Raw genomic sequence first — 14,770 nt, 5'->3', positions numbered from 1 at the left:
TACATTCAACAGAATGACCCACTTTGTAATGCCAAACCCAACTGTATGGACTCCCCAAGGAGATCACAATTGCTGTCAGCTTAGCTGTTGTTTCACTTAATGTGTTGTCCTAATGCATTCTCAGTTTCTGGCTTATAGTTTGTCTGGGGTGTAGAAACCATGAGCTTAGGTGTGGATGACCTGCTACTGGCACAGAGGAGATATAAGGCAGCCAGTGTGGCACAATGATTAGAGTGCCAGATTAGGGCCTGGGAGACCAGATTTCGAATCCCCACTCAGCCATGAAGCTCACTGGGTGACCTGGAGCCAGTCACTGCCTCTCAGCCTAACCTACTTCAGTTTTAACGCCATATACAGGGGTTGGTTTTGCTCTCTGTATTTTTCTTGACGCTGTCGAGCGGTGAAAATCATGTCCACTGTCCCTCTAGAAGGCTGAAAACCATTTTGGGATTCAGGAAGGGTATCACCTCGGATACTGTTAAGAGACGGTTTGCTAAGATCCTTGCAAGAATTTTGCTGGCTGCAGCTAATAGAGAGATGCCTTGATAGTTTCCACAATCAGTTCTGTCACCTTTTTTTAAAGAGATTGATAATTTTGGCATCCCTAAAGTCTGCTGGGATCGCTTCTCTTTCCCAGATTTTTTCGATGACCTGACTAAGGCTTTCAACACTGTAAATCGTAATGCCTTGTGGACTGGCCTTCTGAAAATTGGCTGCCCAGATAAATTTGTAAACATCATTCAGCTCCTCCATGATAATATGACAGCAACAATCGCAGATAACAATGGCTCTCAAAGTGAACCATTCACAATGGGGTCAGGTGTTAAACAGGGTTGTGTTATTGCCCCAACTATTCATTATTTTCATTGCCATGATCCTACACTTTGTCGAAGGGAAACTCCCCACCGGAGTAGAAATCATATATCGAACAGATGGAAAGCTCTTCAATCTGAGCTCTTCAACCTAGGCAGTTATCTTTCCACAACGGCCAAGATTGATGCCGAAATGCAGCATCGCCGAAGTGCAGAGTGTTTGAGGACCGGGACATTCACAGGGAAACCAAAATACTTGTTTACAAAGCTATTGTACTACCAACCTTACTATATGCTTGTGAAACATGGACTACTTATAAACGCCATCTCCAAATCCTCAAAAGATTCCATCAATGGTGTATCTGAAAATTTTTACACATCACTTGGGAAGACAGGCAAACTAATATCAGTGTACAGGAAGAAGCAAAGATCACTAGTGTTGAAGCAATGATTCTTCAACATCAACTTCGTTGGACTGGTCATGTTGTGCGGATGCCTGATGACCGTCTTCCAAAGCAACTACTCTATTCCAAACTTAAAAATGGAAAGTGTAATGCTGGTGGTCAACAAAAGAGGTTTAAAGACTCTCAAGGCAAATCTTAAAAAATGTAGTATAAACACGGACAACTGGGAAACACTGGTCTGCGAGTGCTCCAGTTGGAGAACAGCCTTTACCAAAGGTGTCATGGGCTTTGAAGACACTGAAACTCGGGACGTAAGGGAGAAACATGCTAAGAGGAAGGCATGCTTGGCAAATCCACACCTGTGATCAACTCCCACCCGTAAACCAATGTCCCCATTGTGGATGGAAGTGTGGATCCAGAATTGGCCTCCACAGACACGGACTCATAGTTAAAACTGTGTTTATGGAAGACAATCTTACTCAGCTACGAGTGATCGCCAAAGAAGAAGACTTCAGTTTTGCTGTGAGGACAAAATGAGAAGAAGGTCAACCATCTGCACCATCTTGAACTCTTTGGAGGAAAAGGGATATAAGGTCACACATAACTCCCTCCCTAAGACCGAGGGGCCGCTGCGACCTGGTCCAAAATTTAATTGCTTTCTCCTTCTTAACAAATATTTGGTTCTTCTCGCCTGTTGACATTCCGTAAATATATCTGAACTGAGGCGATAGTGCAACTCTTCTCCATCCCCTGTGTCCGTCGTCTCCTCGACCCTTCCCCGTCTCCTCGACCCTTCCCAGCCCACCCATCGGCTGGGTCTAGGACCGGCAGGCGCTTCTAGATCCAAGAGGGAAGCGCGGCCGAGCCTTCCGGCCCCTCCATCCTTTCTGCTACTGCTTATCGAGAGCGGCTCCGCGGAGTGGAAGCCCCGCCGAAAGGGAAGGAGGCTGGGCGGGCGTGCAGCTCCGGAGTCGAGGCGCGGGCTGGCGGGGCGGGGACTGCAGCCTGCGGGCCGCCCAACCGCCGCTTGGCTGCCTCCGCCTCCGCGCAAGGGCTGGCCCGACGGCGGGGAAGGAGGAGGAGGAGGAGGCGGAGGCACTAGCCTCTGCTGCTCCCAGCGGCTCCGCCCGGCATCGCGCTCCCGCTCGCCTGCCTGGGTCGGGCCTTCCTCTCGCCTCTCCTCCTGCCGCTCGGTCTCCTCCTTCTCGCGGGCGATGGCGGCGCTCCACGGGGCGGCCACCAAGGCCGGCGCCCCGCCGCAGATCCCGGACACCCGTCGCGAGCTGGCCGAGCTGGTCAAGCGGAAGCAGGAGCTGGCCGTGAGTAGTAGGGGAGGGGAGGGGCGGGCTAGGCCTGGCCGATGGTGTTGATGCCCCTGGCTCGGGCAGCGCGCGCGCGCGGGGAGAGGTGTCTTCTCTGCCCCTGCTCCTCCAAACGCCCCCACCCACCGCGAGGCTCCCCTGGGACTCGCCTTGCTGCCCCTCCCCACCGCGCGCTCGATGTTTCCTCTCTTCCTTCTGCCCTTTTGCAGGAGACGCTGGCCAACCTGGAGCGGCAGATCTACGCCTTCGAGGGCAGCTACCTGGAAGATACCCAGATGTACGGCAACATCATCCGAGGCTGGGACCGCTACCTGACCAACCAGAAGTGAGTGGAGGGCGGGGTGCAAAACGGAAAGCTGCCCTCAAAGAGGACCGGCGTCATGGGTAGCAACAGGAGACCTCTAGCAAAGCGCTTTGCAACTGCACCACGGTTGCCCTGCACTAAGCGATAAACCCTATATATAGGTCTCCTCTGGGGGTGTGTGTGTCCCATGGCCTGGACTGCTGCCCCCCTTCCACTTTGAGCTGCTCCTTCCTTCTCCTCCCCCCACCCTCCATCTCCTGCCTCACCAGTGCTCCTTCCCTGATTTTGGGCAGGGGCTACAGCCACCTCTCTGGGGTCCAGGGGGGTCACCCACTGGGCCTGGGCTTTAATCTGTTGTCATACAGCAGCCACAGTTTTTTCTAGAGTCCAGAAGGCAGCCTGCAAAAGGGCACTTCTTCTTGAAAAGAGAGAGGGGGTGGCTTCCCCCTTTGAGGTGGTGGTGGTGGGGAGATGCCATTTCACAGATCTGCCCTTGACTTACACCAGCCAATAGGAAGGCTGCTGGATCAGGCCAATGACCCTTTTAGTCCAGCATCCTGTTCTCACAGTGGCCAACCAGATGCCCCAACAGGAAACTCATAAGCAGGACCCAAGCTCAAGAGCCCCCTCATCTCCTGTAGTTTCTAGCAACTGGCATTCAGAAGCATTTACTTCCTCTGACCATGGAGGCAGAGCATAACCATTCTGGCTAGTAGCCGTGCATAGCCTTCTCCTCCATGAATTTGCCTAATCCTCTTCTAAAGCCATCTTGGCCGGTGCCCAGCACTGCTTCCTGCAGGAGCGAGTTCCATAGTTTAACAATGTGCTGTGTAGCTGTCCTAAATATTCAGTTGAAGGCACACAAATTCTAGTGCTTTGAGTCAGGGAGAAAAACTTGTTTCTATCTTCTACTTTCTCCTCTCTTGCTTCCAGAAACTCTAACAGCAAGAATGACCGACGGAACCGCAAGTTCAAAGAAGCCGAGCGCCTTTTCAGCAAGTCTTCAGTCACATCAGCTGCTGTGAGTGCAACCTGGGGGCGAGGGTGGCCTGTGTTGTTTCTCTGAGGCCTATGTCCTTCCTTCCACCCAAACATGTGGAAAGCATATTGCAGGATTTCCAGTAACTGGTACTCAGAAGCATTGCTGCCTCCCAACTTTTGGTCCTCCTCTAGGTAGTCTCCCTGTATCCTCCCCTATTGAAGTAAGAGATCACTGAACTGATTCCTCAACTTCTCTAGACATCTTTTAGGTTGAGCAAACTCTGCGTTTATTTGTTATTTTTAAAAGCATTGGAGTTCTTCCTTCCCAGTTTTGGCCAGCCCTCTCCCACAACACACACCATTTGGGTCCTCCCAGTCTCCTTCCTTCACACTTTGTCTTATTGAGGTGCAGTTTGTTCTTTGTCCTCCAAGCACTGAGGGAGGACCAATGCCAGCCCTCCTGGGGCAGAGGAAGCTTTCCCCCATCACCAAGATACCTGAGATCCTTTCAAGGGAGATAACTGCCAAAGCATAGAAAGTAGGCAGGTACTTGGAGTGGGGTGGGATTCACGTCCTGTGCCTGTCCTATGGCATAATCTCGGAAGTCCAGCCAAATGTGGCACCTCTTTGAGTGGCCTGAGAAGGCGGCGATGGGGTGGAGTCTCCCAGAAGTTCCCACAATCCTCCTCAATCTGGTCTCTTTCGGTTTCCTAGGCGGTCAGCGCACTGGCAGGAGTTCAGGACCAGCTCATTGAAAAACGTAAGTTCCTGCTGCGGCCCCTTCCTCTCTTGTGAACTTGTCCCCACACTGCTTACTTCGCAGATGCTGTGAAATCCAACTCGGGAAGAGAGCAGGACTGAATGCCAAAAGCTTCCTGCATGTGGAAAGCTTTTCTTAAATTTAAATATTTTATTGAAGTAAATTATAAAAAAACCGATACAATAAAAATAATAGAAGTATCAAAAAAAAGTGCAGTATATCTAGTTGAGACCCAATATTAGACTGGTAGAATACTTAAGACCATTAAGAAAGCTGAATTTCATGTTGTGCTGTGGAGAGAGAGTCTCGTGTGCCTGTATTTGTTAAAGAGAATATAATATCCCACCAAACAGCGTACAGTTTTTCAGGGTCATCCAAGCATTTGCCAGCAAGTTATTTATGAGTTATTTTTTTCATCAAACCATAAACTTCACATATTTTTATACCGAAGTAGAAGACACAGGTCCTGCAAGGTTTTCTGGTTTGGGGGCTAGCATCAAGAATTCCTGAGAGCTTCCCAATGATTTAGTAAATAAAGCTGCAGTGGGGTGGGATATTTGAAGATTTTGGTCCAATTGTCCAGCATTTGAATGCTTGTGGGCAGTCCCATCGTGCGTGGAGGAAGGTGCCTCTTTCCCCACATCCCCACTAACACTTCTGACATCACATGGGCAATTTGCACTGGTACGTTGTACCATCTGCATAGGATTTTTATAGAACGCTCTCTCACGTAAGTCGAGGCTGATTAATATCATTTGGATGACCATAGCACATAGAATCCATTGTCTGCATGTGCAGGTCTTTCTGCTGTGTAAAGTATAAGGACTAGTAAAACAGACCAGTGAGAATATCTACTAATTTGGCACATATAGCTGACACTAGGCCTTTCATGTGGAAAGCTAGTGCATCAAGGAGAAGGGCGACCCTTGCATCACCCAAATCTGCTCATGTTTCTTATTTATTTACTCTTCCATCCTGCTCTGAGTTTTCTGAGATAAGAATAGGTTAGAGATATAATGATTTTTTTAAAAAAGAAAAGTAAATTGATACAGGTGTGGGTGCAAAAGGCGCCTCCCCCCCCTGCTGTGGGGGCTTCCTTCCTGGCCCCTGGGGACTGGCCTTCTGGCCAGAGCCAATGAGAGCAGCTGTTTCTCAGATCTCTGAAGCGTGCCTGGATTTCTCCTCCTTTAGGGGAGCCTGGCAGCGGGACAGAGAGCGACACCTCCCCAGACTTCCACAACCAGGAGAATGAACCGAGCCAAGAAGAAGCGGAAGAGCTGGACGGCTCCGTCCAAGGGGTGAAGCCCCAGAAGGCAGCATCCTCCACTTCGGGCAGCCACCACAGTAGCCACAAAAAACGGAAGAACAAAAATCGACACAGGTGAGGTGGGCGAGGGCCAAGTGTGTGGGCTGAGCTGGAGTTGGGGGGTTTAGAGGGCACCTTTTGAAGGGCAAATACCCTGCCAGAGGATTTCCCCCCCTATGGCTTGGCACATATTTTGTTCTTGGAATCATAGAATTGTAGAGTTGGAAGGGACCCCCAAAGGACATCTAGTCCAACCCCCTGCAAAGCAGGAATCACAGCTAAAGAACCCCTGCGGGGTGGCCGTCCAGCCTCTGGCTAAAAACCTCCCACGAAGGAGAGTCTCATCCTACCAAATCTTTCTTTTGAGGTGGGTGTTGGAGAGGACTCTTGGTGGCAGAGAGCAGGGCTGGGGGACTGGATTTTCGGGTCACTTTGACAGGTGGGCAGGGGGAGTGCAGTGCAGCAGTTAGAGCAGTGCTTCCCAAACTTTTTAGGCCACCGCTGCCTTGGTTCCATAACTTCATCCCCAGTGCCCCTACTCTGTAAAAAGAATTATTCAGAATAGTGATTTGCATGACCCATTAAGATAGATAATAACACACTAGAATTCAAAACGGTAACAGTTAATTGCACATTTATTCAAAATCCAGTTAATGCTATTTAGCTTATTTCAAGAAAACTGATGAACTTGATACATTGATATGAGATTTTCAAAGTCTGAGAGTAATTTACACCTCTAGCCGCCACCCCGCCACCCCTTTGCCTCTTAGTGCCCCCCTAAGGATTCACACTGTTCCCCAAGGGGCACTACTTTGGGAACCACAGAGTTAGAGTGTGGACTAAGACCTGGGAGACCAGAGTTCAAATCCCCACTCAGCCATGAAGCTCCTACTGGGTTACCTTGGGGTGTGTGTGTGTGTGTGCTCTTGTCACTGTTCCCACAGGGGTCTTGTGAGGATAAAATGTGCAGAGGGAGAACCAATCAATGCCACCTTGAATTCCTTGGATGGAAGGAGGTGGGGTGGGACTGTTGTGCATAAATAAAAATACATGTCAGGTCATAGGATGTTCAAGGTGTGATTGCAAAGGAAGAGGAAGCAGGAGAAGGTGCCTTCCTAACTCTTCCTTTACAGGGAAAATCTTGCCCTTTTCCTGTTACTGTGCAGGGCAATAGAAGATGATGTTCCGTTAAAAAAACCAGCCCATTTTGCCTGTAAAGGAAGAGTTGGGGTTCAGAGCACTTAGAGGGGGTTCCAGCTTTAGGTCTCAAGCCTTGCCTTGAATTTTCTTACACCTGATTCACCTGCCACCAGGGCTGGGAAAGGTATTCGTGGTTTATTTTATTTGTTTTGTTTGGAGCATTTGCGTCCCGCACTTCAGCCCAAAAGGCTCCCAGAGCAGCGTAGACTAGTGGCCAAAATTGTGGAAACCTTTTTGGAAAAGGTGTATTTCCAAGGTTTGATGGCTCATAACACCATTATTTATTTATTTTTTGAGTAATACCATGAAATTATATATCAACGGAAAGATAATTTAATAAAGAATGTAATGCAACAAAGTTCACTTACCTGTATTCTATCAAAAGTTATACCCAAATAACCAGAAAAGGGAAGCACAACTTTGTTAGGTTGATATGCAGTAGTGTTCCTTCATTTGAATGTAGCCAATGAGCATGAGTGTTTAGAGAGCCAATCAGGTGTCATCTTGTTTTGGCAATCATCCAATCAGGTCACATTGATGTTATGTACTGGAGCAATGTAAGAGGAGGACATTGGTCAGTGATTGGTATCAAGTTGGTTGATTTCTGCACAGCCGTTCCTATATTGACCAGCTGGCCCAGTTCAGGAGCAGGAGGTGCCTGATGGAGCTAGGCCTCTAGCAAAGCTGATGAAATGAGCCCTGTTGGTACCCATCTCTCCCACAGAGGCAGCCTGGGGGGAATGGCTGCCTGCAGGTGACAGCTGAGGGCAGAGGAGGCCCGATAGGGCTGGCCTGTCCCAGCAGAGCCAATCATTCTCTGCTTCTCAGCTCTCCCACTGCTGGAACGGCACCCAAAACAGTGTGGTGGGTCACCTGGTGGACTAAAAGTTCCCCACCAGTAAAGTAGAGGGATGTAGCTTTATTTTAGTAAATTTTGATTCTTCATTCCAAGGAGCTCAGGGTGACAATTATGGTTCTTTCTTATCCTCTCAGCAGTTCTTGGGAGTAGGTTAGGCATGGTTCACCCGGCGACTCACTGTTCGGAGCCGGGCATTTGATTCACCACTGCTCCATGCTGACCCTCTTGAGCAAACCCATTTCTGGGTTGCAGGTAAAAAAAAGAAGCCGCCCCAGGTCCGCAGTTCAGGTCCACAGCAAGGGGTGCTCCTAAATTAGTGGGGGTTTGCCAAGGGCCCAACTCCAAATAGGAAAGAGGCCTTCGTTCAGCTCAGATGTCAGATGGAAAATGCAGGTGAAATGTCACCTCTAACTACAGCATGTTATGGCTATTGGCATAGCCCCATCTGCTCTGTAAGAGAGGGCAGGAACCTGCCCCATAGGGGTTGCAATCTAGGAAAGTGGGAAAGGTGGTGGGAAAGGGTGACGAGGGGTGGAAAATGGGAGTCTGCCACAGTTTCACATCATTCAGAATATCTGGCAGCTGGGTAGAATCAAAGATTCACAGAGTTAATAGAGCTGGACAGGTTCCCAAGGATTCCAGCCCTCTGCAATGTAGGAGTCCCCGACAGATGATGGCCCTCCGACCTCCGTTTAAAAACCACTGATGTTGTGGGGCGCTTCAGGCTTTCCCTTCCCTCCTGAGTGCTCTGGATCGGGAGTCTCATAGCCATGCTGTGTTTGACCGGTCTGTTGAAAATCCCACCCCCCCCCCCCGAGATTCTAGACTGGGGTTTGTGAGTGAGGCTGGCATGTGCGTGAATGGGACCGAATCTGTTCTGGTGCTGCTTATTCCTGCCTTTGCTCTCCCACCTTCCCGTGTCAGCACCCTCCCACCCACTGCTACTCTGCCCTTAAGAGCAGCCTTTACCTCCCCCCACCCCAATCATCCTTCCTCCTCACCTGCCTGTTCCCTCCCCCTGCAGCTCTTCTCCCCTTGAGCCCCATAGGAATGCTCCACAGAGCTTGCGGGGTGGGAGGTGGAATCTTTGGGGTGCCAGGCTGAGAGGCCGAGAGTGGGGTGGGGGGAGAGAGGGAGGGATTTTAAAGGCTGGTGCTTGGTCATCAGATGCCCTATTCTGAGGTTCGGATCATCTGCCACTGGCTCTGTTTTTATTTTTGAATAAACTTGCTAGGGTGGCTAATCGACTAATTAATTTTAATTCCTTAGTATATTAATGTCTGTTGCTTTCTTCCTTTCAAATGCTGCCCCCCTCAGCCCGTCTGGCATGTTTGATTATGACTTTGAGTAAGTTTGACTTGACTTAGTTCTTGTGCTGTGTTCATAGTCCGTAGACCTTTCTCCACACCAACCCCCCCCCCCCGCTTTCATCTCTTCCCTTCCCCACCCCCTACTCCTCCCTCCCGCCATGCCTGGTCAAAGCTATTCTAACCCATAGTTTATCTGTTTAATTGTAGGTATGTATATTAGGTTAGGCTGGCAAGTTTTTTAAAATACAGACAAAAGCGCATTGGAGGTAACTTTTTATTTAATAGCCTTGGCAATATTCAATCGGCTTCCTTCTTCCGCTTCCTTTACATCATTTTAAAAAAGCAGATAAACTTCTGTTGGGGTTTTGAAAACTTGATTTTTCTTGCTTTGCTTTCTGAAGCCAATGGCCCATGTTGGACTTGGCATTTTTTTCCACCCCTCTGCAGAGAAACAAGGCCTTGATTTGGCTGGGGTAGCCCAAATCCTCTTTCAATCTGACATCCGCTCTCTCCTCAAAAGAGCTGCACTCTTTAACATGCTAACATAGCGCATGACATGTTAACTCAGTCTATGGATGCTGGCTAACTCTCTAATTCATTTTTCCTTCTGATTGTGTGGGTAGAAACTGCATTTCTGTGCAGGGTTGGGGTATGTTGTTGGGGTGGGGGCAGATTCTGCTTTGGCCTGGCTGAATTGGCAACTGGGGACAAATTAACCACGTTCTGTGGCTTGGTTTTTTGATCTGACTTTTCCCTGAATCTCATCTGAAAGCTCCTTTCTCTTTCTTTCCTTACAGGATTGATCTCAAATTGAACAAAAAGCCCCGAGCTGTAAGTATCATCCTCTGACCTCGGAATGCCTACCTTCAATCTCCTGCCCTCCCTCTCCACCCAGTTCTCCTTTCAGGGGCAGAATTCTGGGATGGGGAGGGTGGATGAGGAGTTAAGACAAATCCCATCTTTTCACTAAGGGGTGAATCCTTCCTCTACTCATCCTCCATTTAATGAATGGAGGGCAATGTGTCGAAGTCAGGCACCCTAAAACTCAGCCCTCCAGATGTTTTGGGACTACAACTCCCATCATCCCTAGCTAACAGGACCAGTGGTCAGGGATGATGGGAATTGTAGTCCCAAGACATCTGGAGGGCCGAGTTTGGGGATGCCTGGTCTAAGTGGTTAAGCTTCAAGATGTTCTTCTTCACCCAGCTAAACAGAGTTAAACTATGGAACTCTCTTCAGCAGGAAGCAGGGATGGCCACCAATTTGGGTGGCTTTAAAAGATTAGACAAATTCATGGAAAGGGTTGTCCTCGCCATGATGACTGTGCTCTGCCTCCACAGTTAGAGGCAGTAATCCTGAATCCCAGTTGCTGGAAACCGTAGGAGGGAAGGCTGCTTTTATGCTTGGGTCCTGCTTGCTGGTTTCCCACTGCAACATCCGGTTGGCCGTTGTGAGAAGAGGGTGCTGGACTAGGTGGGCCGTTGGCCGGAACCAGCAGGCTGTTACGTTCTCATGTTTTCACCAAAGGCAGCGTTTAAATCTGCCTTTCTCTCTGACATCGCCCCTGCTGAGCTAAATTTCCCTCCCTCCCCGCACACTGAATGCAAAGAGTGTGGTGGGATTCTGAAGTAGCTGTTTGTGGGAGCAGCTGTACTGATGCCCTGCCACCTTCTTCTTTCCTGCTGCAGGATTACTAGATGCCTCCATGCTGAATCTTCCAAGAGCCTGTCTGCCTCCCGCCCCAAATCCCAGTCCGCATCAGGAGACTGAATAAGCACAAGGCCAGCTCTTTCCCACCCCAGACTGCCCAGCTCTCCTGGCTCAGCTCAGCTCAGATGATGTTGATGGGGACAATCTGTGGCAGCGGCGGCAGCAGCAGCTGCTCCTTCTTTCCTTCCTTCCTTCTCAGCTGATCGGCAACAGACGCCCACCTTGGATTGGCCAGCCTCACTGATGCTGTTCCATCATGTGTAAAATAACCATCAGGAAATGCTCATCGATGTTTCTTCTGGTTGATTAGAACCCCCTTTTTGTCTCACGGTGTTGCTTTCTCTTTTTTTTTTTAAAGCAAACCTTGATATTTAAATTACAACTTTTTTAAAAAAAAGAAAGAAAAGAAACAGCCCAGCTGTGCTGCCCCCTTGTCTATGTAGGTCCTCTTCCCTCTTGTTGGAGCCTGACTGTGGTGATGCTGGAGGAACTACTTCAAAGAGGCAGCAGGTTGGAGCAGGAAAGTGACTTTATTTAATTCTCCTGATGCTTGAGAAGGGATAAAGGCGGTGGGGGCAGAGTCTCTCTCTCTCTTTTTTAAAAAACACTTCTGTCTTTTGTTTGTAAATAAAGCCATCAAACTTCCATCTCACTGAGCTTGTTTCTGAGCAGGAGGCATGTCTTACTCTGGGGGTGCGGGGAGACCTAGCTGGCCAGCCAGCCTGGGTCAGGGCCAGATCCTGCTGCTGGTGGTCTGCAAGGGACCATTGCATCAAGACAGGGAAGACCTTTTGCAGCCAAGAGCTCTAGGGAGAGGCAGGCAGCCCTAGCAGGACCACCTGGGCAAGTGCTGGGGAGGGGGGCTCAGGAGGGAGCTCTCTGATGACTGTGCTGGTGAGTTTTGCTGGCTCACCTGATTGCGACCGTTCATGTATCCAACCTGAAGCACTTGGGAGAGGCCTTCTGAGATGTGGTGACGCCAGGTGGTCGTGGGATTGGGCACCACCTTGTTAGCAGGGAGCAAAGGAGCCAGAGACACGGATTTCCGAAACAAGCACCTGAAAATTACCTAGTTCTGCTTTCATCATTTGGGCTGTTCCAGTTTTGCACTCTGTTGCCACACTTCCCTGAATTTCAAGGATTCAAAATTATGGGAATGGTGGAGAAATTTCTGTGACCGAAGATACAGGAGCATCACCTGGGCAGGTGTGTGAAATGTGTGCAACCACCTTCATGGATAAGGCTGCTGTTCGCCTCCCCTCTGGCCCCAACCCTTTTTCTCGCCACTCCTCCCCCTACCAATCAGCATTTAAACAAAGGCTCCTCAGACAGAGGAATCCAGCTAGGAAGTAACCAGCCAAGAGTGCCTTCAGCCTAGATGTTAAAAGTCAGATCTTACAACCAAACCTCCCACCAACACCAAGATAAATTGCAAGTCGCCTCCCCTTGCCACATTGGAACCCCTTTAGCATTTAAATTTACGTTGCAGTGAAGATGGCAAGAAAGCCAGTGAAAGGAAAATAACAAGTTAGGCAAAATGCACTGGGACACCTGGCTTCTAAGGGGGTTCCTGGAGTTCCCAAGGGAAGTATTGGGAATTTCTGAGGCTGGGTCTTGACATTAGGCAGAGGAAGGCAGCCAACATAGGCAAAAGATCATTGGTGTTAAGTAAAGGCAGCATATTTTCAGTTGATTTATTATTACTGTAATTTTTTTATTGCAGCCGGGAAGGGGAATATCAATCCTTATTTATTTGTAAAAAATATTTGTATACCGTTATATCATCCAAAGTATATCAAAGCTGTTTACAAAAATAAAAACTACCACCCACTTTGGGAACTACTGTATTAAACTTTTAAAATACTGACTCTGGGTGAGCTGTTGCTTGACTCTACAAGGAAGTTCAGGCATCTTCATCTTGGGACAAGGGTGGGGAGACTTCACCCCCCCCCCCAAAAAACTGGCAGGCCTCCTTGAGTGGCTTCTTGTAGAGTGACCATGTTTGGGATTTGCAATGGGGAGGTATGAACCTGGCTCTTGGCAAGTGATGAGGCTAGCTCTCCTTGAGGTCAGGCATCTGCACCAAAGAGTACTAATATCTCTCAGCCTCCCTCATGAAGGCTTCCTTTGCAGAGATGCACAAAGGGAGATTTGCTGCCCTGCTGAGAGGACTTCTGTGCCCCTTAAAGGTAAAGGTAAAGGGACCCCTGACCATTAGGTCCAGTTGTGACCGGCTGGGGTTGCGGCACTCAGGGCCGTCTTAAGCCTATCCAGCGCCGCGGTTCAAAGATCCCTCTGGCGCCCCCGGTTTCCCAGAGTTGCTGACCTTTGTGCTGCGTGAAGAAGGGCCTTTTCCACTTATCTCTGTCTTGAATCTCCCAATATTCAGCTTCGCGGGATGTCCGCGAGTTCGAGTGTTAGGTCAGAGAGGGAGGAAAACACTTTACCCACTTTCCCATGATTGCCATGATCGTGTCCCTTTTCCTGCGCCTTTTCCCCAAACCAAAAGAGCCCCAAACCTTTCCTCACAGCGGAGTGACTCCTCTGGCCCCTTTCCTCCCACCCACTACTATAATTGCAGCAATTTCTCACTGCCCGCACGGTGGGCGCCTCCACTCTGCACCCCCTGGAGAGGCGCGCACCCCTTGGCCGAAGAGGTTCCGGGGCCAAAGGCAGCAGGCACGGGCTGCTTCCCCCAACATCACTCCTCCGATGCCGCGCGTGGCACCTGCGGGGGCGGAGCGGCCTCGCAGAGCAGGCAGCCGTGGACCCCTTTGCACCCGCAGCAGCCCCCAGGCTTGTCTCCTGCTCCCCGTCCTCCGGAGGCTGAACCAGCAGCATCAGCGGCCGCCACCGCCTCCTCCTCCATTCCAACCCCGGCGGCAGCGCCCCCTGGTAGCCAGGTGCCCTGGCGCATTGCGCCACCCAGCCCAGGCCTAGAGACGGCCCTGGCGGCACTCATCTTGCATTGTTGGCCGAGGGAGCCAGCGTACAGCTTCCAGGTCATGTGGCCAGCATGACAAAGCTGGTTCTGGCGAACCAGAGCAGCACACAGAAACTCCATTTACCTTCCCACTTTAGTGGTACCTGTTTATCTACTTGCACTTTGACGTGCTTTCAAACTGCTAGGTTGGCAGGAGCAGGGACTGAGCAACGGGAGCTCACCCCGTCGCGGGGATTCGAACCGCCGACCTGATCGGCAAGCCCTGGCTCAGCGGTTTAACCCACAGCGCCACCCGTGTCCCTTCTGTGCCCCTTAGGAGCCTGCAAATTGTGCAGAGCTCCAGTCTGCATTAGCAGCAAGAACTTCTATCTTGGAGCCCCAGGCAGTGTCTGTGTGGCTTGTGGGAGGTCTCTTAGCCAGCCACTGGCCAGCCCTGCTTAGCTTTCAGCACACGAGTGGCTCTGTGGGCCTTCAGGTGTGGCTGGGACCTGAGGTTTGGGAGCCCGGTAACCTGTTCCCAGAGTACCAGCAATGCCTGGAAATGAGAGGCAAGGAGAGGCGAGATTAAGACCTAATGAAAGGGCTAATCCCCCTTCTTCTCTCGCACTGATCCTCTTGGGTCAAGCAGGCGCTTATCCCTCCCAAGGCAGCATCCCAGAGGGGAAGCCACAATCCCAGTCTCTGTCTTGGGCACCTGGTTTTGCTTGCAGCAGTGGAGCGAGAGCAGGTGAAGATGGCACTCGGGTGGGTGGGTGGGTGGAGGCAGGCATCCTGGGGGCAGGAGGCAAATTCTGTACAACATGCCTGTGTGTGTGTGTGTGTGTGTGTGTGTGAGAGAGAGAGAGAGAGAGAGAGAGA

General features: G+C 50.2%; 1 protein-coding gene across 3 annotated transcripts; it reads left to right on the top strand.

Moving 5' to 3' along the window:
• The first annotated feature begins 2,325 nt into the window (after positions 1–2,325).
• Positions 2,326–12,835, top strand: MEAF6 (MYST/Esa1 associated factor 6). 3 transcript variants are annotated; one of them, XM_035120539.2, is made up of 8 exons: positions 2,326–2,535; positions 2,748–2,863; positions 3,776–3,863; positions 4,538–4,583; positions 5,775–5,964; positions 9,266–9,295; positions 10,056–10,089; positions 10,947–12,835. In XM_035120539.2, the coding sequence occupies exons 1-8, from the start codon at positions 2,431–2,433 to the stop codon at positions 10,953–10,955; spliced, it is 618 nt and encodes a 205-aa protein (XP_034976430.2). In that variant the 5' UTR covers positions 2,326–2,430; the 3' UTR covers positions 10,956–12,835. The 3 variants fall into 3 exon arrangements, 2 of the variants coding, with proteins under 2 accessions (XP_034976430.2, XP_034976431.2); XR_004692851.2 differs by lacking the exon at positions 9,266–9,295 and adding an exon at positions 9,466–9,524 and having other exon boundaries at positions 2,331–2,535; XM_035120540.2 differs by lacking the exon at positions 9,266–9,295 and having other exon boundaries at positions 2,331–2,535.
• The last annotated feature ends 1,935 nt before the right edge of the window (positions 12,836–14,770 follow it).

This window comes from Zootoca vivipara, chromosome 6, assembly GCF_963506605.1.
Source record: "Zootoca vivipara chromosome 6, rZooViv1.1, whole genome shotgun sequence".
NCBI classification, from domain to species: domain Eukaryota; kingdom Metazoa; phylum Chordata; class Lepidosauria; order Squamata; family Lacertidae; genus Zootoca; species Zootoca vivipara.
This window is presented reverse-complemented; position numbering and strand designations above follow the sequence as displayed.

Bases quoted from the DNA above. Each gene is read 5' to 3' on its own strand.
- MEAF6 (XM_035120539.2), top strand. From the start codon at position 2,431: ATGGCGGCGCTCCACGGGGCGGCCACCAAGGCCGGCGCCCCGCCGCAG. The intron at 2,536-2,747 runs GTGAGTAGTAGG...GCCCTTTTGCAG, and splicing joins AGCGGAAGCAGGAGCTGGCC to GAGACGCTGGCCAACCTGGA. The intron at 2,864-3,775 runs GTGAGTGGAGGG...TCTTGCTTCCAG, and splicing joins CGCTACCTGACCAACCAGAA to AAACTCTAACAGCAAGAATG.